General features: G+C 43.1%; 1 protein-coding gene across 3 annotated transcripts in view; it reads right to left on the bottom strand.

Annotated features, from left to right (window-relative positions):
- FAM184B (family with sequence similarity 184 member B) overlaps positions 1-21,623 on the bottom strand; it is a 184,637-nt gene that overhangs the window by 43,168 nt on the left and 119,846 nt on the right. For all 3 annotated transcript variants that reach the window (XM_045474438.1, XM_045474440.1, XM_045474439.1), the window contains 2 exons: positions 13,008-13,118; positions 8,864-8,971 (listed from right to left, as the gene is read on the bottom strand). In XM_045474438.1, coding sequence (XP_045330394.1) covers positions 8,864-8,971; positions 13,008-13,118 — 219 coding nt within the window. The remainder of the gene's footprint in view (positions 1-8,863; positions 8,972-13,007; positions 13,119-21,623) is intronic.

Genomic DNA, 21,623 nt, shown 5'->3' with positions numbered 1-21,623 from the left:
AAGCCTTCACAATCTCTTTTGCTGCAATTATACCCTCTGCCCTTGAAGTTCCCATAACAATTTTTTTTCTTTTTTGCTACTGTAAATTGCTCACAGATATTTATGAGTCATTTACTAGGTGACGAACACTATTCCAGAGACACGGCAATAAATAAAACAGAAAATAGTTTTTCTGCTTTGTGTTAGTTATAGGAGTGTTCTCTGTCTTCCATCCTAGAAGGGAAAAGTAATCCCATATACAGTTTTTAAAATGTTATAAATCCCACAGCCAATAACTGAGAACATTCTGCATGGCCATTTTCCTTCGCCTGAATCTTTTTTCTTTATTGTGTGTAACGGGATACTAAATTCCAGCTGGCTGACATGCCATTAGTTGCAGGGCCCAGTGAGTTTGGTTCCTGGCTGTGCACTTTAAAAAATGTTGTCATTGACCAGCTTACAACCTCCATGTGGACTGTAAGCTAAAAGACCCACCTTCGCCTCCCGCTATGAGGTATCTGGGGCATTAAAAGGATCTTGGATATCTAATTCCTACAAAGGCCAGGAGCTAATATCACAGTCTAAGCAAAACAGCTTTTTGAGACACCTGTTATAAATACATGTTCGATATAATCCAAGGAAAATTACACAGTAAATGTGGAATAGCAACAATAAATCAGAATAGTATAATACAAGTACATAAATAATGATAAAGTTAATTAGTCCAAGTTTCTAAAGGAAAACTGAAGGTTATCAGGAAATGTTGATAAATAGAAAGCACAAAATAAATTGACAGAAATAATCTTAATGGTATCAGTAAGCATGATAAACATGAACTGGCTAAATTCAACATGGTATCTATCCTGGTAAAAAGAATTGTTCACTAAAACTCTCTAATAATGAACCTGTAGGCATCTAACAATCAAACCTGAAAACATAAGGCAAAATGTTCAGAATTGTATGGAGAAATGGGCAAATTTGTAACTGTAATGGGAGAATCTAATAACCACCTCTCAGAAACTGATATATTAAGTAGACAAAATGAGCTAGGATATAGAATATTTGAACAACAAAGTTAGTAACCCAAACATAATAGCTAAAAAAGAAATACTAATCATTGCTAACATTTACATGGTACTACATGTTGCCAGGCCCTCAACTATGAGATGGGCAGTATCATCCCATTTTAAAGGTGACGAAACTGAGGCAAGAGAGAATACATAAGTTCCCCAAGATCATACAGTGAACATATCACAGAGCTACAATTCCAACATACAGTCAACGCCTGAACAACACAGATTTGAACTGTGAGGGTCCACTTATTCGTGGATTTTTTTTTTCAGCACAATCTAGTACAGTATTATAAATGTATTTTCTCTTCCTTATGATTTTCTTAATAACGTTTTCTTTCCTGTAGCTTATTTTAAAATATGTGTTAGTCAACTGTTTATGATATTGGTAAAGCTTCTTGGTAAATAGTAGGTCATTAATAGTTACATTTTGGGGGAAGTTAAAAGTTACATGTGGATTTTTGACCATGTGGGGCAGTTGACATCCCTAACCCCTACACTGTCCATGGGTCAACTGTATACTTAAGTTACTAAAATGAGAATATAGGTTTTTTTCTATCACATTGGTTACTTTTAAAAATGACCCCACAGCAGTCTACAGGGAAATCTCACCATGGTTCCGAGTGTTAACGTTCTACAAACCATGTGATCTGATAACAACGCAATAAAATCAGAAAGCAACAAGAAAGTAAGTTTTAAAAAGTAAACTATGGGATACAGCTAAAGACATACATTTTTACAGGGAAATTTACAGCCTTAAATGTATTTGTTAGAAAACATTCAAGAGGTTAGAAAAAGAATAACATAATAAACCCCATGTCAGTAGAAGGAAAGAGATATGAAAGACAAAATTAACGACATAGAAAAGAAGAGATCCAGCCAACACATCTGAAAGGTGACTTTTTGAAAAGACACATGAAGCCTGATCAAGGGAAAAAGAAGACACTTAAAGCAATATGAATAATGAACAAATATCTCACGAAAGTTATTATAGAGATGAAAAAGAATTTCAAATGTACTGAGCCATTGTGAAGATCATGAAAGGGAATGTGCAGGATGTAATTTCTGGGCCACCTTATCAACAACTGATATATTTAAAGGCATCCTGGGCAGGAGTCCAGAAACAGGAGAGAATGGAAAACGCTATAAAGAGCTGATGATGCACCCAGATGACTGCACCGGCTCCCAGCTGCATCACATTTTCTATTTCCATACATTAACTGATGGATGCCTATGGCTCTGTAAGGTGGGCAGGAAAGACACTGCCATCCTTACATTACAGATGGGGATGTGAGGTCAGAGAAGTAGTCCAGCTACTTGCCTCAGGTCACATAGCCTGGAGGGTGGCATGAGGACTGTACTCCTGGATTGTCCCACTCCCTGCCATGATTCCATGTGATCACCATGTTGGGAAGATTGCCAGGTGCCAGCACTGGGACTTAACTGGGTATGAGTTCAAACCACATTGTACAAATGTGATATGAGAACTGTCTGTGAAACATGCTCAAAATCAACCTGACAGATGAAAGCTGTTTTCCTAATCAACAGGGAGGTGAACTCAGTAATCCTTTCTGTCTATTCGCTTTTTTTCCATCCCCTAGGGCCAGAGACAGGGACATCCTTCCCAAAGAGGAAGGTGAATCCTCCTCTTCCTCCACATGTAATTGGAGAAGGACCCCAGTGTTCTTCTAAATCATCCTCCAGCCAAGGCAAATTTTGTATGGGGTTCCTAATCCAACCTTTAACTATCAGGACCCAAAATGGTACCCTTAATTCCCTTCATTCAGTTGTCATGTAATGTATCAATTTGTGTATGAGATGGTGCTAAACATCTGCCACAGGCAGATACATTAAGTACTGGAAAGGGTAAAGATTAAGAACACATAGTTCTTGATTTCAGCAAACTTTTGGTGTAGCGGGGTGTGGGGGGTGTGGGGAGGTGGGGTGTGGACCAATAGACCATACAAATGTCAAAAATATTTCCCCCCTCTCTCCCCCTATCTGTGCGCCTGGCATTTGAAGTCAAAGTACATCATTCAAAAGGCACTAGGGTGCCATTGGAATATTTCACAAATGGATATGACCATGGAGATCACCAGTTGGCTGAATGAATGCTTTCAAGCCCACCACTACTCATGTCAATGGTGTGTTCTTCTCTGACCTTCAAATAGAACAGACTCTCCAGCTGCCCGTTTCCTGGTTATCTGCCTAGGGTCTCAGTGAGTTCCTCCCAGGAAGGACCCTGAGCCACTCCTGGTGTATTCTAAGTTATCCACCCCTAATTCACACTCCTGGTTTCCCCATCAGGCTCCGGTTCAGTCCAGCACTCTCTGTCCAGAGCCAAAGTGGCCTGGGCATAAAGTATGCACAGAAAAATAAATAGTTCTGCTTCTTCTGCAACCATCCATCATAAAAGTCTCCTCCCAACTCCTCCCAAGCAAATAGCTGGTTATTTTAAACTTGTGTTCACATTAGGTCTTCATCTTTCATCTTCCAGGCAGCTAACCTCTTCTGGATTGTTTCTATTTTAAAGGAACACCCACGCCCAGGAAATCTCCTGGAAGGGAATATTCAAAGTCATCCTCAAGTTCAGTTGACAATCTTTCAAAAGTAGCATTATGTACATCTTAAAATAGAACACCTAATGCAATGGGGTTTTGCTGAAATGATTACAGGGGACTGTAATAGATACTATAAAGTCACCTTACATTTATAGAATCTTGAACAGTTTTGAAAAGCGCCTTCATACGCATTCTTCTGTTCATTACCAAAAGTCCCTGGGGTGTGGAGCCAAGCAGGGATTATAGCCACCATTTTACTAATGAGAAGCAGTATGGAATGATATCATGGGCCCTGATGCTACTCTTTGGGCCTCAGTTTCCCTACCTGCAGAATGAGCATAAAAATGACACTTGTCTTTTAGGGTTGTTGTGTGACTGTGTAAAGCACTAAGTTCTTGGCACATAGTCAGGGCCTTATCAGATTAATAAGGAAATTGATCTCAGGTTTGTGGATTTGCCTGAGGTCCCCAAGTAGGTCTAGGGTACAGCTGGGGTGGAATCCATGTCCTAATCTCAGACAGGAGCTGTTGCCCTCCCTATGCTGTCTTCCCAGGATCAGCAGATCTCAGTCTGATTCTCGGCCAGGAATCTCTCCACAGAGTAACTATTCAGGGCAGCCTGCCTGTTCCATGTCAGATAGAACCAGACCCCTCTACTCACATCACACAGAGACATTGCAGTTGTTCAAGGGCTTAGTGATTATTTGTCTGCCCGCCCTCAGGACAGCTGACACCCTTGGATTCATATGATCCAGTTATGGTACTTGGTGACAGCTACCCGGCAAAGTGCACAGGGCCTCCTGTGACCAGGGGACACTTCTCAGGCCTGGGAAAGTGTTGGAGTACCCCTCATCTCCCTTCCTAACAGTCTTGGCGATTTCGACTTGGGACCTTTCACTGTGGTCCTTCCCCTTGCTGATGAAGTCATCTTCAACTTTCAGTGTCCAGGCAGATGGCAGCAGATGTCACTCCTCTGTGGAACCTTCCTGGACTCATATTGGCTGCAAAGAATCTTCCTGCCATTATTACAGTATTTCTCATACCGGGTTATTAAATAAAAATTTATTTCCCCCACTTGCAATGGAACTCCCTGAGGACCAACTCTCTGAGGATCTCATTTACCCCAGCATCCAGCCCCCATGCTCTGCACAGACACTACACAGAAATATTTGTTGAGGCAAAAAAGGCTTGAATAATAATTACCACAAATGACTCTTCTTTCTCTTCTGGAGAGGTATAGGCACAAGAATATGAAAACTTCTCCCTTATCTTCCCTAGTTCACTGTGACCCAGGCAACAGAGGAGTCTTCCAGAAAAAAAAGAAAGTTTTCCTCCAGAATTAGCAAGACTGGCATGGCTTTCTGAAACCCAGAGAATAAAACTATGAATCTAAGAGAATCAAAGAGGCTTGACATGAGAGACAAGGACAAAAGTGTCAGCAGAGTCCCAGCTAACTGTCCCAGGGACAGAGCCACACCCAGGCTTGGCAACCCTCTCTCTGCATGTTCTGGGAGTGGAGTGAAAACAGCTCGATTCTCAATCGGCATTATTATTTATATCTCTCTATTATTGACTCTCTGCACTGCTTTGGCAGAAGAGCCAATGGCCTAAACTAAAACTCCTGAGTATTTTTTTTTTAAGTTTATTTATTTATTTTGAAAGAGAACACATTCAAGTAGGGAAGGGGCAGAGAGAGAGAGAGAGAGAGAGAGAGAGGGAGAGGGAGGGAGAGAGAATATCAAGGAGGCTCTGCACCACCAGTGCAGAGTCCAATGTGTAGCTCGAACTCATGAACTATAAGACCATGACCTGAGCCGAAGTCTCAGATGCTTAACCAACTGAGCCAGCCAGACACCCCGGAATGCCCGAGTCTTGAACAAACTTAAATTGTATAGCCCCCAGTTCAGCAAGAATATCTTTGGGGAAGTGGTCATATAACATCTGGTTCTGGCGTCCTGTCCCTGTTTCCACCTCTGGATGAGCAGCCAGATGGTTCAATCCCCTCTGAGCCTTCTCTTCCAGACTCTGCCCCTTGCGGGTTCCTGTATAGTGAAAGCTATCACTGCACAGCAGAGGGCCATTAACATATCCTCTGCACTAGCCTGAGAGAATCTCTAGGACTTTGTCTCTCTAGAGCCTGAGCAAAGCTTCAACTCCCTTGGCTGGCATATAGTTGGCGTGTCAAGAATATTTAAACTAAATTCTAAATTTTCTCTGACTGGTCATGTTCAGAAAGTTTTGTAATGTGCTGTGTTGTCCAAGTTGTGGGGAAACAGGCACTCACATGTGCTGCCATTGGGAGTGTGCCATGGGACATCATCAATGGAAGGCAATGTGGCATAACTATCAAAGTTAAAAAATCACATGCCACTGGAGTCAGAAAATTCTGCAATCATGAGTTGGCACCTACTGAGCATTTCCACATGCTGGGTACTTTCTGACACTATACATATATTAATTCATTTAGTTCTCACAAAAGCCCTCTGAGATAGATGGTATCATTGCCCCATTTTACAGATGAAGAAGCTTAAGCAAAGAGACTAAATCATTTGTCTGAGATTCTTTAGCCAATAAGAGCCCAAGCATCTGATTCAGGGGTGAGCTTTCCTAACCACTATACTACACTATATCCCACTACAGAGCTATCCAGTGAAGTAGTCCCTGTAATGGAAAAACCAACCAAAATATCTATCATAAGGGAAAGGTTAAATATATTACGTTTTTTCTTTTTAAAAAAATGAGGTTGATATGGAGGTTTACTGCTGTGTTACAATCTCCTTAAATTTCCTCTATGAAATTTTAAGGTACAAAAAATAGAGCACAAGGCAGTATGCTACCATTTGTAGAAAAAATAATATATTCATAATTATGCTTGCATATGCACAGTATAGCTCTGAGCAGATAGACAAGCAGATAGACAAGATAGGGAACTGGGGGGAGGAGGGATTCTTTTCTATGTAGGAGAGATACATACCACTCTCTAGAAACTGGGTTCATAAGGGACAATGTTCTAGACCAAGGAGGGTGGTAGGAGAGCCAGTTTCATGGTGAACCAATTCATGGTTGTCAACATGCACTTGGATTTTGAACTTCTTCAGGGCTCTTAGCTACATCAGTGGTTCTCAACTGGGGGCAATTTTGTCCCTAAGAGACTCTTGATGACATCTGGAGACATTTTTGGCTGAGACATTTTTATTGGGGAGATGCTGTTGGCACTTGGTGGGTAGTGACTGGGGATCAGGCAGAGAAACCCTGAGCTGCCATACCAGCTCTGGCCCTTGTTCATCAGTCCTGGAACATACCTAGAATTTCTATGTTTGTGTATTGTCCCCTGAAAATGCAGCCAATGCACAATATTCCTGAGCTTATTAACCTTATTTTCACTGGAATCTCCTCACTCAGGATCCCAGCCAACTCCATCCCATCTCCCTGCCACAGTCAGTGTGAGGAGCTGAGAAATATTCAAATATTTGAGGAAGAGTCTTTCTGAGAAACTGCACAGTGTGCTGGTGGGAAGTTCAGCTGTCCCTGGGGCTAGCAGTTCTTCTAACAGAAGGCTCGCTCATGAGGCTGGTTCTTGAGAAACTGCAGAAGAATGAAAATATCTGCCTACTTCTCAGGAAGACATCGTCAGAAAGGATGGGTAGCCCCAGATCAGGAAGGACCAGCCCTATGGATGAAGGTGCCTTCAGCTTTCTCCTACAGGCTTATGTGGGAGCAATGAGGGCGGCTCAAGGATTCTCCCCAGTCTCTGGGTGTCAGAAAGGGAAACACAGGGAATCCTTGCCGCTCTTCTCAACCTCAAGACAGAGTTGAGGTCAGTTTTATCTGGGAGGCGTCTGGGCATGTGTTGATACTTTCACAAGGAGAGTAGAGGATCAGAACCATAGACAAGTAGTTCTGTTCTGTCCTGGCTGCTTGGATGCCTATGACCATGGGCAAGTCACCCAACTGCTCTGTCATTCAGTTTCTTCCTCTGTAAAATGAGTACATTACAGGGTTGTTGTAAAACTCCAATGAAGTCATAGATGGGGACCGTGCTCTAGAACTGACCAGGTCCCATACAAATGTTATTCAAGTCCTTATCCTTATTCAGACTCACGTGTGTTTTCCCACATGGAGTATGAAGCGGACTGAAAATTTAGGGCAGTAATAAATAAAATTTTACAGTGGTGGGCTTTTGATGGCTCCAGATGCGAAGGTTAATAATAGGAAAGCTGAAGCAAGAGGATCATCCAAGCCAGGGCGCTCAAACACTAACTTCACAGGAATTATCTGTTTTTGACATCATGCAACAAATGTTAAATGAGTGCCTGTGGTTTGCATTAAATTGTGCCCCCAGGGAGATATATTGAAGCCCTAGCCCCAAGTACCTACTAAGGTGACCTTATTTGGAAATAAGCTTTTGTGGATGTAGTTAGTTAAAATGAGGTCAAACTGCATTAGGGTGGGCCCTAAACCCAACAACTGGTGTCCTTAGAAGAAGGTCCTTAGAAGAAGGTCTTCCTTAGTGAAGAGCCAGATGCACAGACACACGTGATGACAGAGGCAGAGCTTGGAGTGATGCATCTGCAAACCATAAGTGCCACAGATTGCCAGCAGCCATCAGAAGCTGGTAGAGAAGCATGCAGGAGATTCTCCCTCAGAGCCTCAGGAAGGAACCAACCTTACTGACACCTTGATTTGGGATGTTTCCCCTCCAAAACTGTGAGACAACACATTTCTGTGGCTTAAGCCACCAAGTGTGTGGTAATTCATCATGGCGTCCTTAGGAAAATAAAATAGCTTATCATGAGCTGACAGAGGACAAACAGGAACCAGCTTCCGCCCTGGGGCAGAGTCCCTGAAAGGGCAGCATCGTGGGGAAGAGCTAGTATGAGAGTGACTGATACCACAGAGGTGGAGGGGGGTGGCCAGACAGCATTATTACTATGCTTCCTGCTGGGCAGAACAGGAGGCCAGCTCTTGGTGAGTGCCCTTCTATCTGCCAGGCAAGCTGCTCTCAGAGAGGGAGAGAAGGTTTCATCTGACAAGCCTTGTTCTTTTTCAAACCACATGCATAATTACTTTGAACTCTATTTTCTTCACGGTTTGTGCAAATGGATTTTGTGGTGATTTTTTATTTTCCAGGCATTTTGGCAGCTCTGAGGGGGGAAATAAAAGAACCTCTTAATGCCAGCATGTGTCACTGGGGACGATGAAGTGCTGAAAGAAGAGAAATATCCTTAATTAAAGCAGAAAAAACAGAGGTTACCTGGGTCTCTAAGATACTACAGCGCTGGCTGTCCAATTCCTGGGGCCTTTCTTTGCCTCTTCGGGGATGTACCTTATTCTGTTGGATAAATTCTTCCAGTCTTAAAACCTAAAATGGAAGAAAAGAAATGCTTGGTAATGGAAACAAAGTCCCATCTCCTGATGGGGTCATTAATCTGGGAAACCATTCTCCTGGGTCAGTCAGTTCTGGGGACAGTGCTCCATTAGACAAATTCCAAATGTGCTTCTGGAAAGGGCATTTCTAATTGGCAAGTTGCTTCGTCTTCCTGGAATAGATGAGCCTATACTTCCTTTTAAATTATTTATATAAATACACTTATACTAGAGCTGCAGGGTGGTTTTCACTGGCTTTCATACCATTCCTGGAAGGTCACTCTATTTCTTTTTTTAAAAAGTTGGTAAAGAAAAGGAACAGTATTTAAGAATTATACCAATAAGGGGTGCCTGGGAGGCTCAGTTGGTTAAGCGGCCGACTCTTGAATTCGGCTCAGGTCATCTTACTGTTCATGAGATCAATCCCCATGTCGGGCTCTGTGCTGACAGCACAGAGCCTGCTTGGGATTCTCTCTTTCCTCTCTCCCCCTCCCCTGCTCTTTCTCTCAAAATAAATATTAAAAAAAAGAATTATACCAATAAAATGAAACAGTGGCTAGAAGGTGCTATTAAATTGTATAGCCTTAATTATGATGATTATTATTAACCAATTAAGTGTAGAGTCTCAATTAAACAGACTGGTTTCTCTGCTCTAGACTTTGGGAAGAACAAGGCCTAGAACCATACAGGAAACTCAGATGTTGCTAACAAATCTTTGTAGGAAAGCTAGTCCTCCTCAGGCATCATGCCAGGTATGAGGAGATAAGGGAGAGGGACAGAGTGAGAGCAAGATGGCAAGAGAATAAAATATAGCCCATGCTTTCTAGGAGTTGTCATCTTATGGAGGAGGCAGATACATGTTTATAATCACAGCAACATTCAGAAGACAAACTAATAATAGTACCTTTGATGGTGAGTTTGCTCTGTGCCAGGAACAGACCTAAGCATTTGACAGTATAAACTCCTCTAACCCTCACAACAATTACTGTGAGATACATACTACTGCAGAGAATTTACAGCAATAAACTCTGCCGAGGGGAGTCCAGGGCAGCTTTATGGGCACTGAAGGATGAATAGGAGTCCATCCGTGGCCAGGGTGAGAAAAGACATTCCAGGTGGTAGGAATAGTAGGTACAATGGCAGAGGGAAGGTAGGATGTGTGTGAGAATTGGAGGAAAGTTCCATGTCAGGGGCCCAGCATGATGGAGTGGATGAGAGAAAACAGAGTCCTGGGGGGTAGTGGTGGAGAGTTAGGTTAGGCCCAAATTATGAAAAACATGGCGATTAAAAGATTTGGGAGAAGGAGGAGTGGGACCTTGAGCATATCTGGGGTTTAGAATGCTAGTTCTGGAATTAGCCAGCCTAGGGAGAAGGTAGAGGCAGGGAGATACAGGCCAAGACTTTCAAGACTCCAGCAACATCACAGAAGAAGAAGAAGATTATGAAACTACTCACACTACATTTTGCTAAGGCTTATGAAATACTCAAATGAGTTCTATGCACTTTTTCACACAATGTCTGTAAGAGGTAAAGAAAAACAGCCTAGGTGAGCCATCCTGGGGGGCTGATAAAGACAGGGGAGGGGGACTGAGAGCCTTCGGTGGTAGGACACACGGGACTTGACAGCTGAGTGCTTGTGAGGGTGGGCAGGGCAGGGACCGTAGGTAAGGACGGAGGAGCAGGAGAGGAGGAGGTCAGGGCTGACGCTTCCATTTCTCGCTTTGGTAAGTGGGTGAAGAGATGATGTCGCCACCAAGGCTGTGGAAGGAATGGAGGGTGACGGGCAGGCACTTTGTCAAGGTCAGCCTCTGGGTCACAACAGCCATCTGCAGATACTCATGTCCTGAGTGATCCTGGGGCATCAGAGACACGGCATACTGTGCTGCACATAGTGTTGGCATAACGGTTAAGAGTGGGGTCTTCAGAGCCGCATAACCTGGGTTGGAATCTGAGACCCACTACTCATTACCTGTGTGACTTTGAGGAAGTGACTTACCATCTCTGTGCCTCAGTTAACTCATCCGTAAACCACAGATCACAACAGCACCTACTGTGTGGCAGTTGTGAGGACTAAAAGTTCATATATGGAAACTGCTCAGGTAGTACCTGAACTAAAGCAAGCACTTGATGAAACTCACTCTTGTCATTTTTTGAGGGGTTCTGAGGGGCATTCGGGGAAATCATCACGTGGTGACCCCAGGGTCCCATGTCAGAAGGATAACTGGGCTGAAGCCTCCCTAAGTTCTGCAGCACAGAGTAGTCCAGATCCGGTGTAAAGATCGGCAGTATAACTCAGAAGGGAGGGAGAGAGGAGTGAGAGCGAAACGGGCATCTTTGCTGTGCAGCCACCTGGGGCTGAGGTGGAACCAAAGCCTCCGGAGCAGAGACTTCTCACCAGGACCTTTCCTCCAGAGCCCCTGATATATCAAGTTCAAGGCTTGGCACGTTCACCTTTTAGAAAAATGATAACTTGTGACATAGAAAAACCGAATGTGTTTTTCTCCCTTCATCACTCAGCTGAAGGGAGAACACATCACAGACACCGCTGCAGGCCCCTGAGCTTCTCCCTGATCCACCAACCCCTCTCCCTTCTAGAAATAACCACCAGTTCAGGTTTTCTTCTCTCACCATGCATGTCTCCAGACCGAACTCCATTAGAGGTATCCTTAAACAATCCAGACTATTTTGCACACGGCTTCTATATTCTCAAAAATACAGGAGGTTGTAGTGCTCAATCAGGGCTGAGGAACCAATTTCATGGGCTCCTGAGGGGATGGTGGACTCAGGGCTCATCTGGAATGTGTGAAGGAGGGCAGGGGAAGTAAGGAAACCTCTTTACATTTTTTGAGGGTCTAATTAGGCTCAAGAACGAAGCCGGGGGGCACCTGGGTGGCTCAGTCAAACATCCGACTCCTGATTTCGACTCAGGTCACGATCTCACAGTTTGTGAGATTGAGCCTCGCATGGGGGTCTGTGCTGACACCATGGAGCCTGCTTGGGGTTCTCTCTCTCCCTCTCTCTCTCTTCCCCTCCCCCGCTCATGCTCTCTCTTTCTCTCAAAATAAATAAACATTAAAAAAAAAAAAAGAATGAATCCTGTTTCCAGGCCCTCCCAAGAGTTCTTCCCCCACCATAACATGGTCAACAGGTCTTTTAAACTTTGATGTTGGTTTCTGGGTGGTCTGGGTAGGTGGACTTCCCCACCAAGCAAACTGTGATGTTCAGCTGGTCTATAGGCATTCTCTACCCCTTTCTCCCTTCCCTGCCTCCACTCTCGCTTCCCAGGCTGGTCACGTGATGCAGACATTACCAGTGGGAGGAAGAGTCAGTGGGAGCCCTCTGTGGAGGCTGGTGGTTTCCTGATGAAGTGGACAGGCCTGGTCTTCACTGCCTCTCCCCATTTCTTGGTGTAAATTTGGGCTCAACAATGAAGCAGTGACAGTCATTTTCCCAGTCTGGGGGAATCTGAGCTAATTTCTCCATTAGACACAGAAGGCACAGGGCCTAGGGCCCACAATACTTTTAGGGGCCACGACAATGTTTTAATTTCTTTTAAAGTCAGAAGGTAAAAATACAGCTTGGCTATATTCATCTTCATACCAATGTAGTCATAAAATATGCTTTTTGATATTTTTTCCAGTAGAGGAAGGAGCCCATGAAGGCAAAGCACCTAATACTCCTGAAAGTGAGGACAGAGCCCAGGAGGAGGCAGGACTATGGGAATCTCAGATATATCAGGCCTGATATAATGTAGCTACAGAATCAACCCCAGAAGCCTCCTGCCTCCTTCTTTTATGTGAGACATTAAACGCCTCTTTGTTAAGCCTCCATAAATCAGGCTCTCTGTTACTTGCAGCTAAATTTATGCCTCCTGAGACATATTTCTTGTCAGGCTGAAGTCCTTTCCTTTCTGCTGAGGATGCTGAACGTACAGAAGTCGGGCCAGTTTTCTGAGATTCCTGGCATCTCAGTTAACCAAGACTCCCACCCAGAACCATCACTCCCAAACACTGCATTAATTCAGGATTTACCTCGAGCAGAGAATTCTGGAGCTTCACATTTAAGGCTGCTTTCTCTTCTTCCAGCTGCTTGATTTCATTTTCTGATTTCTTCTTCACTTCCTCCAACTGTGCTTCTACTTCCTAAATGATGATTAGTAGAGTTATCCACACAAGTCACGAATGCATGGACAGGACATATACTTATTCACACCCTGCCTTATTCCCAAAAGAGTTCAAAGAAGCTTACAATAAAGGTCACAGGATACAAAATCAATATATAGAAATATGTTGCATTTCTATACACTAATAATGAAGCAGCAGAAAGAGAAATTAAGAAAACAATCCCATTTACAATTGTACCCCACAAAATAAAATACCTAGGTATGAATTTTACCACGAGATGGAAGTCCAATACTCTGAAAACTATAAAACACTAATGAAAGAAATTAAGGATGACAGAAACAAATGTAAAGATATTCCATATTCATGAATTTGGAGAACCAATATTGCTAAAATGTCAATACTACCCAAAGCAATCTACATATTTAATGCAATCTCTATCAAAATACTGAGAGCATTTTTTACAAAACTAGAACAAATAATCCTAAAATTTGCATGGAGGAGCCATGAAAGACTGCAAATTGCCAAAGTAATCTTGAAAAGGAAAAGAAAACTGGAGGTATCACAATCCCAGATTCCAAGATATACTAGAAAGCTTTAGTAATCAAAACAGTATGGTACTGGCACAAAACAGAATAGAGAGGCCGGAAATAAACCCAGAATTGTATGGTCAACTAATCCTTGACAAAGGAGGCAAGAACATGCAATGGGAAAAAAGACCATCTCTTCAACAAATGGAGTTGGAAAAACTGTACATCTAGATGCAAAGGACTGAAACTGGACCACTTTCTTATACCATACACAAAAATAAATTCAAAATGGATTAAAGACCTAAGTGTGAGACCTGAAGCCATAAATATCCTAGAAGAAAACACAGGCAGTAATTTCTCTGACATCTACTGTAGCAACATTTTTCTAGATATGTCTCCTGAGGCAAGGGAAACAAAAGCAAAATAAACTACTGGTATTAAATCAAAGCAAAAAGCTACTGGAGCACCTGGGTGGCTCAGCTGGTTGAGCGTCCAACTTCAGCTCAGGTCATGATCTCATGGTTTGTGAGTTTGAGTCCCATGTTGGGCTCTTGGCTGACAGCTCAGAGCCTGGAACCTGCTTCAGATTCTGTGTTTCCCTCTCTCTGCCCCTCCCCCACTCATGCTCTGTCTCTCTGTCTCAAAAATAAATAAACATGAAAAAAATTTCAAAACAAAAACAAAAAGCTATTGCACAGCAAAGGAAACAATAAACAAAACTAAAAGATAACCTACTGAATGGGAGAAGACATTTGCAAATGACATATCTAATAAAGAGTTAGTATCCAAAATATATAAAGAACATACAACTCAACACCAAAAACACCCCCAAATAATCTATTTAAAAAATGGGAAGAAGAGGGGTGCCTGGGTGGCTCAGTGGGTTGACCATCCGATGTCAGCTCAGGTCATGATCTTGTGTTTGTGGGTTTGAGCTCTGCATTGCACTCTGTGCTGACAGCTCAGAGCCTGGAGCCTGCTTTGGATTCTGTGTCTCCCTCTCTCTCTGCCCCTACCCTGCTCGTCCTCTGTCTCTCAAAAAATAAAACAAAATGTTAAAAAAATTTTTTTAAATGGGAAGAAGAGGGGCAGCTGGGTGGCTCAGTTGGTTAAGCATGACTTTGGCTCAAGTCATGATCTCATGGTTAGTGAGTTAGAGCCCCAAGTTGGGCTCTGCACTGACAGCTCAGAGCCTGGAGCCTGCTTGGGATTCTGTGTCTCTCTCTCTATCTCTGCCCCTCCCCTGCTTGTGCTCTCTCTCAATAATAAATAAATAAACTTTAAAAAAATGAGAAGACATGAACAAATATTTCTCCAAAGATGAAACACAGATGACTGACAGACACATGAAAAGATGCTCAGCATCACTCATCATCAGGGAAATGCATATCAAAACCACAATGAGATACCACTTCATACCTGTCAGAATGATTTAAAAAATGCACAAGAAACAACAAGTGTTGCTGAAGATGTGGGGAAAAAATGAACCCTTGTGTACTGTTGGTGGGAATGCAAACTGGTGGTGTGGCCACTGTGGAAAACAGTATGGAGGTGCATCAAAAAAATTAAAAATAGAATTGCCATATGATCTAGTAATTCCACCTAGGTATTTAGCCAAAGAGTAAAAAACACCAATTCAAATGGATACATGCACCCCTATGTTTATTGCAACATTAATTAAAAGATCCAAAATGGGGCACCTGGATGGCTCAGTTAAGCGTTTGTCTCTTGGTTTAGGGTCAGGTCATGGTCTCACAGTTTCATGGGTTTGAGTCCCACATTGGGCTCTGCTCTGACAGCATGGAGCCTGCTTGGGATTCTCTGTCTCCCCGTCTCTCCAACTCTCCCCCACTTGTCTGTCTGTCTCTCAAAAATAAATAAATAAACTTAAAAAATAGCCAAATTATGGAAGCATCCATGTGTCCATTAATAGTTGAATGGATAAAGAAGATGTGCTGTATATATATATATATATATATATATATATATATATATATATAACTCAGCCATAAAAAAGAATGAAATCTTGCCATTTGCAGCAATATTGATGGATCTAGAGAGTATAATATTAAGTGAAATAAGTCAGAATGGCCATGACTTCACTCATATGTGGAATTTAAGAAACAAAACAAATATACAAAAAAAAAAAAAAAGAGAGAGACAAACCAAAAAACAGACTCTTAACTATAGAGAACAAACTGATGGTTAGCAGAGGAGGTGGGTGGGGGGATGGGTGAAATAGGTGAAGGAGATTAAGACTACATTTATTATGATAAGCACCGAGTAATGTATAGAATTGCTGAATTACTATATTGTATCCTGAAACTAATACAACACTGTATGTTAACTATATTGGAATTAAAATTTTTTTTAATAATTCATTTTTAAAAAAGTTGCTGGGATGAGCAAGTCCAGAGTCAGCAGCATTTTATATAAACCATTACTTCATTCCTGGCACCAATTTAATTTTGTACCTCAGCTCAGCTTTTAATATTACTTAAAGGAAATAACTGCAAAGTTATTAAATTCTACTTCAAGTTAAAAAAAGAAACTTAATCATAAAATACTTCAGGAAAATAGAAATTAGAGATACATACGCAGGTCAAAAGAAAACAAATGTGAAGATAATACCCAAAATCTGACCTATATTGGAGAGGGCATGGTAGACACCCAGGTTTAAGTTTTGTAGTGTCAAATGAGAAAATGACACAACTCATTAATGACATAACTCTCAGTGTTCCGTAAGTCAAGAAGCCAACTACATTCTCAGATGCAGGGAAATATTAAAGTCAGAACAAAGTTTTCCTGTGGTCTTCTCAATAGCTTCCATACTTTAGTCAAAATGATGAGGCTCACAGGGTTGCTTCCTCCACAGTTTCTCACCATAGACTGACAACCTCACATAGAAGATCCAGGTAGAGGAACATTCTGGAGACCATGTGAGTGGCACAGCCTTTTATCTATGTGATCTGGAGCACATTTCCTAACTTCTCTGTGACTCAGTGTGTTCCTTCCATGCCCAGCACAGTGCCAGCAGGTGAGGGGTGGATAAATAATTAGTGAGGGACCCATAAATAAGAAGTACTACTCTTATTCTGACAGATGCATAGTATTTCCAATTTAGCTTATTTTGAGGGAGTGGAGGAAATATTCTGTTCCTCTTAGCTGGTCTTTATAAGTAGAAAACAGATCATTCATTCAACAAATACTTACTGAAACCTACCATGTGCCAAGCACTGTTCTCAGAGCTGGGGATAAAAACAGATGAAACATTTGGACGCACCCCACATGGGGCTCCACATCCACATAATATTTTCTCTCTTTATCCCTCTTCCCCCTTTATTCTCTCTCTCTCTCTCTCTCACACACACACACACTCAAAAAGAAAAAAAAAAAAACACGGATGAAACATCTACTCACCAGGAACTTACATTGGCATAAAAGAGGCAGGCATCAAAGTCAATAGGCTCAACATAGTATACACTATGTTGTACGGTGACAAGTGCCAAGGAGAAATAACAAAGCAGGAAAGGGGGCTATGGAAGGTCGAGGGGTTGGGTTCAGTTCACATAGGTTGGCCAAAGAAGTCCTCAGGAGAAATGACTCTGGAGTAAAGGCTTGTGTTAAGTGAGGAGGCTAACCAATGAGATGTCTTGGTGTGAGCCCTCCTGGACCTGCACACACCCTGGCATGTTCTAAGCGCAGACAGGAGGCCACTTGGCTCGAATGGAATGACTGAGGGGGGAAGGGGTGGGCAATGAGGTTAGAGGACACGGAGGAGACCACAGGAAGCCTCATACGTTGTGGTAGAGACAGATGAGTAAGATGAAGGCCAGCCAACAGCTGGAAAGTGGAGTGAGATGATTCGGCGTTAACACGGTCACTTGGTTTCTGTCTTGAGGGCAGACTGAAGGGGGGATGGGGCAGGTGGGGCAGCAGGCAGGCCAGTGTGGAGGCTGCTACAGTAACCAAAGCAGGAGCAGAAGGGGGCCGGACTGAGGCTGCAGCGTGGCTGGTGACGGGCATAAAACCACGGATATTTTCTCAGTGTTCACTGCAAGGACCTGCTGAAAAGGGGGGAGTCACGGACAACACCAGGGTTTCTAACCTGAGCGGGGTGGAGGAGGATGGTGCCACCATTAACACAAACAAGGAAGCAGGTTTACGGTCAGCAAGAGGAGTTCGTTGGGGACCTGTTGAGTTTGAGACCTCTGTTAGATGTCCTGTGTGCAGGTGGACACATGGGTCTGGAAATCAGGGGAGAGTTCTGGATTGCAGGTATGCATTTGGGAGTCAGCATACAGAACGTATTACACCATGTGTTTGGATGAAAATGCTAGAGAGAGAATAAAAAGGAAAAGTAGGAGAGATTCAAGAACTGAGCCCTGGGACACTCAAGAATTTCCCGCGAAGTTGAGGTTATAGTATCTGAGAGCTACCTGGAGTGTAGTTCTTCTATGCTGTCAATTGATTACAGACCTTTATGCTCTCATTGAGAGATGGCCATAGTGATAGCAGCTGACATTTACCAAGTGCATGCGATCTGCTGCTCCTTTACACAAATAATCACTTTGATCCTTATGAAAACCCTATCAACTGGGTACCAGTGTTAATGGTCATTAGATAATGAAGAAATGAAGCTCTAAGAGGTTAAGTGATTTGCCCAAGGTTGTGCAGCCAGTAAGTGGAGAAGTCAAAGTTTGAACTCAGGGAAGGCTGGCTGCTTGGCTGCACTTCTCCCCCGCCATCCTAAGGGAAATGTGGCATGCAGCACAGGCAAACGCCTGACTTAAAGGCCATCCTACTTCTGCTACAGCAAAGCTGAGGGAGGTCCTGTGGGCAGGCCCCAGATGCTCCCCAAAGCAGGGTGAAGAAGCTGGAAGTCCAGTCTTCAGAAACTGGAGCCTTGTTCTGTTTCCAAGGAGTGTCAGCACTTGAGCTGACATATGGGAATGTGGAGAGGCAAAGGCTTATGTGAGGGGGGATGACCTGGGGTTAAATGGAAACCTATCATTCATTCATTCAACCAACCAAAATTAACTGAATGTCTATTACAGGCCAAGTATTGAAGAGGCTAAAGATATAGTGACTATGTACTCATAAATGTTTAGCTGGCTTCCAACCAAACAATCAATCAATTTGATTTGTAGCATTTGTTAATTTCTGTGGCATAAGAACTCCTACTGTGGCCAATTTCAAGCTACTGCCATGATGTCACTGAACACAGAATTGGGAAAAGATGTAACAATTGTCTCTTAGGAGTCAGTACAAGTTGACTCTAACACACCACTGGAGGTAGTAGTGAACAGGGTATCCCAGTGGGGAAAACAAGTAGCAAATAGGTGATTACAATGAAGTGTAGTAACAGCCAAGCTAAGGTAGGTACAGAGGGGACCACGTACCAAACACTAGGTCAGGCAAGTGACAGCTTCTAGAAAGATCAATATTTAAACCAAGACCAATAGGATCAGCAAAAACAAGGCAAAATGAGACAGATGAATTTGGGAGTTGGTGGGGGAGTGTTCCCCATCAAGGAAGAGCTATGCATTAAGGCCAAGAAGGGAAAGGATTTGTCATGAATGAGGACCTAAAAGGCTGGAAGGCAGAATTAAACCGGGGAGAGGTGTGGGAGGAAGCAAGAGAGTCAAACAGGAGTCCAGTGATGTAGGGTCTTAAAAAGCCACATTAAGGAATTTGAACTACACTGTGAAGACGATAGAGGGCCTTTGGAGAGTTTGAAACCAAGGCTGAGTTTTCAGAAGATCCCCCCTGGAATGGAGACTGGGTTCAAGGAAGTGGGAGAGGGGACACAGGGAGACCAGTAAGGAGATCATCGCATGGTCTGGCAGGAAATGGTGGGTGACTGGATCATTGTGCTACCACCGAGGATGGAAGGAAATGGAGATATTTCAGGGCCATCAAAGGAGTGGACGACATGGGCTTGATGACTGGCTGAATGTAATGCATGAAAGAGAAGTCATGTCTGACTCCTGGGTTTCTGACTCGGGCATCTAAAAAGATGCTGCTATTGGGGCGCCTGGGTGGCGCAGTCGGTTAAGCGTCCGACTTCAGCCAGGTCACGATCTCGCGGTCCGTGAGTTCGAGCCCCACGTCGGGCTCTGGGCTGATGGCTCAGAGCCTGGAGCCTGTTTCCGATTCTGTGTCTCCCTCTCTCTCTGCCCCTCCCCCGTTCATGCTCTGTCTCTCTCTATCCCAAAAATAAATAAACGTTGAAAAAAAAAATTTTTTAAAAGATGCTGCTATTGATCACCTGGAGGACACACTTTGCACTTCCTGTGGGGCCAAGTCCAGGTCAGGCCAGTGGCCCTGGGGTCAGTCACTTAGAAGAAAAGGGGGAAGTGATTAGATTATAAGGTCACATGAGGTGGACACTTAGCATGCCTACAGTCTCTTCAGTGAATCTATGATCCCTCTTGCATGGCTTGTTGTTCGGAGAGATCACTTGCAAAAATATATATATAAATTATCCTTTTGTCCCAAGAACCATCAGAAACAAAGCCATCCCCCCAGCAAAGTTTTTGTTTTCTCTCTCTTTTTTTTTTACTTCGTTAACTTCTCAGTCAGTGAAGCTTTTGTTGAAAAGTTTTGTTTAACATGCTTCCTGGTGCAGATACTCACTGACTCTGGCAAAGCATGTTCACTACAACGACAGTATAGACTTCTGTGAGAAAGATTCTTAGCAGAAAGCAATGGCTATTTCTAATTTTATGCAGCCCACCTTCCAAGGGTCCATGTAATCAATCACAGCTTCAGTTGTCGCCTTGACAAATGGACCTAAAGTGGAAAAAAATGTCCCCACAGATGGAAATAGCTGATTTCATTAATAATTTTTGGAGATATTTCAGTAAGCTTCATTTTAGGTGCTGAATAATGAGACTTACTGTCAGAAGATGAATGGTTCCGGGTTGCCTCCAGAACACAGATTGGGAAGAAAGCATCCCCATAGCCAGCTCAGGCCAAAGTGAACCTGAGGATTTCAGCAGGACATTTTAACATCCTCCCAGCTAGGCAAAGAGGAAAAACAACTACCAGGATATGAACATGAGGAAAAAGGAGACTCGTGCTTTCAAATCTAAAAATTGCAGCTTCCTATCCATACCTGGAACAGGGTTCCATGAGCCATTAATTTACAGAATTCACAGAGCACTTCCAGAAACTCTGTTCTCACTGAACTCTCATGGTACGCAGGGAAAAAGCTTTAGTACATCCATTTCACATGGAAGAAATCCCATAAGGTAGAAGCAGGACTCACACCCATCTTCTGCTTCCTTGTCTAGATTGTCCACAATTACAGGTAATTTTTAAAAAAAGACACAGGAAGGAGCCACTGTAATGGGAACAATAAATGAGCAACCACAGAAAATTACCAAACAGACCTTTCAACAGGGTTTTTTTTTTTTTTTTAATTTTTTTTTTTCAACGTTTATTTATTTTTGGGACAGAGAGAGACAGAGCATGAACGGGGGAGGGGCAGAGAGAGAGGGAGACACAGAATCGGAAACAGGCTCCAGGCTCTGAGCCATCAGCCCAGAGCCCGACGCGGGGCTCGAACTCACGGACCGCGAGATCGTGACCTGGCTGAAGTCGGACGCCTAACCGACTGCGCCACCCAGGCGCCCCTCAACAGGGGTTTTAAAGGAAAACGTATTAACTGTTTTTCAGGAAGAAAAATTATGACTTGGAATGCACTTATAGTAAAGCCCATGAAAGAGTCAGTCAGTACAAAACCTAAGCCACCTAAGTGACCTAAGTCACTCTGAGCCACCATTAGCGATCACCATGACACCAATATTAATCAATACGTGGGGCATGTGGCTCTATGAAGGGTCACCCTTCAGTAGTAGGGCTGGAGCAGCACTAGCGTAAACCCTACTCTAAACTCATCCCAACAAAGCTTAAAAATAAGTCAGGAAAGATGGTAAATTTTCTGTTATATGCATTTGACCACAATGAAAAAAAAATGTCTGGAAAAGAT

Source organism: Leopardus geoffroyi, chromosome B1, assembly GCF_018350155.1.
Source record: "Leopardus geoffroyi isolate Oge1 chromosome B1, O.geoffroyi_Oge1_pat1.0, whole genome shotgun sequence".
Classification (NCBI taxonomy): Eukaryota; Metazoa; Chordata; class Mammalia; order Carnivora; family Felidae; genus Leopardus; species Leopardus geoffroyi.
Note: the sequence above shows the minus strand (reverse complement) of the source record. Positions and strands in the feature narration are given on the sequence as shown.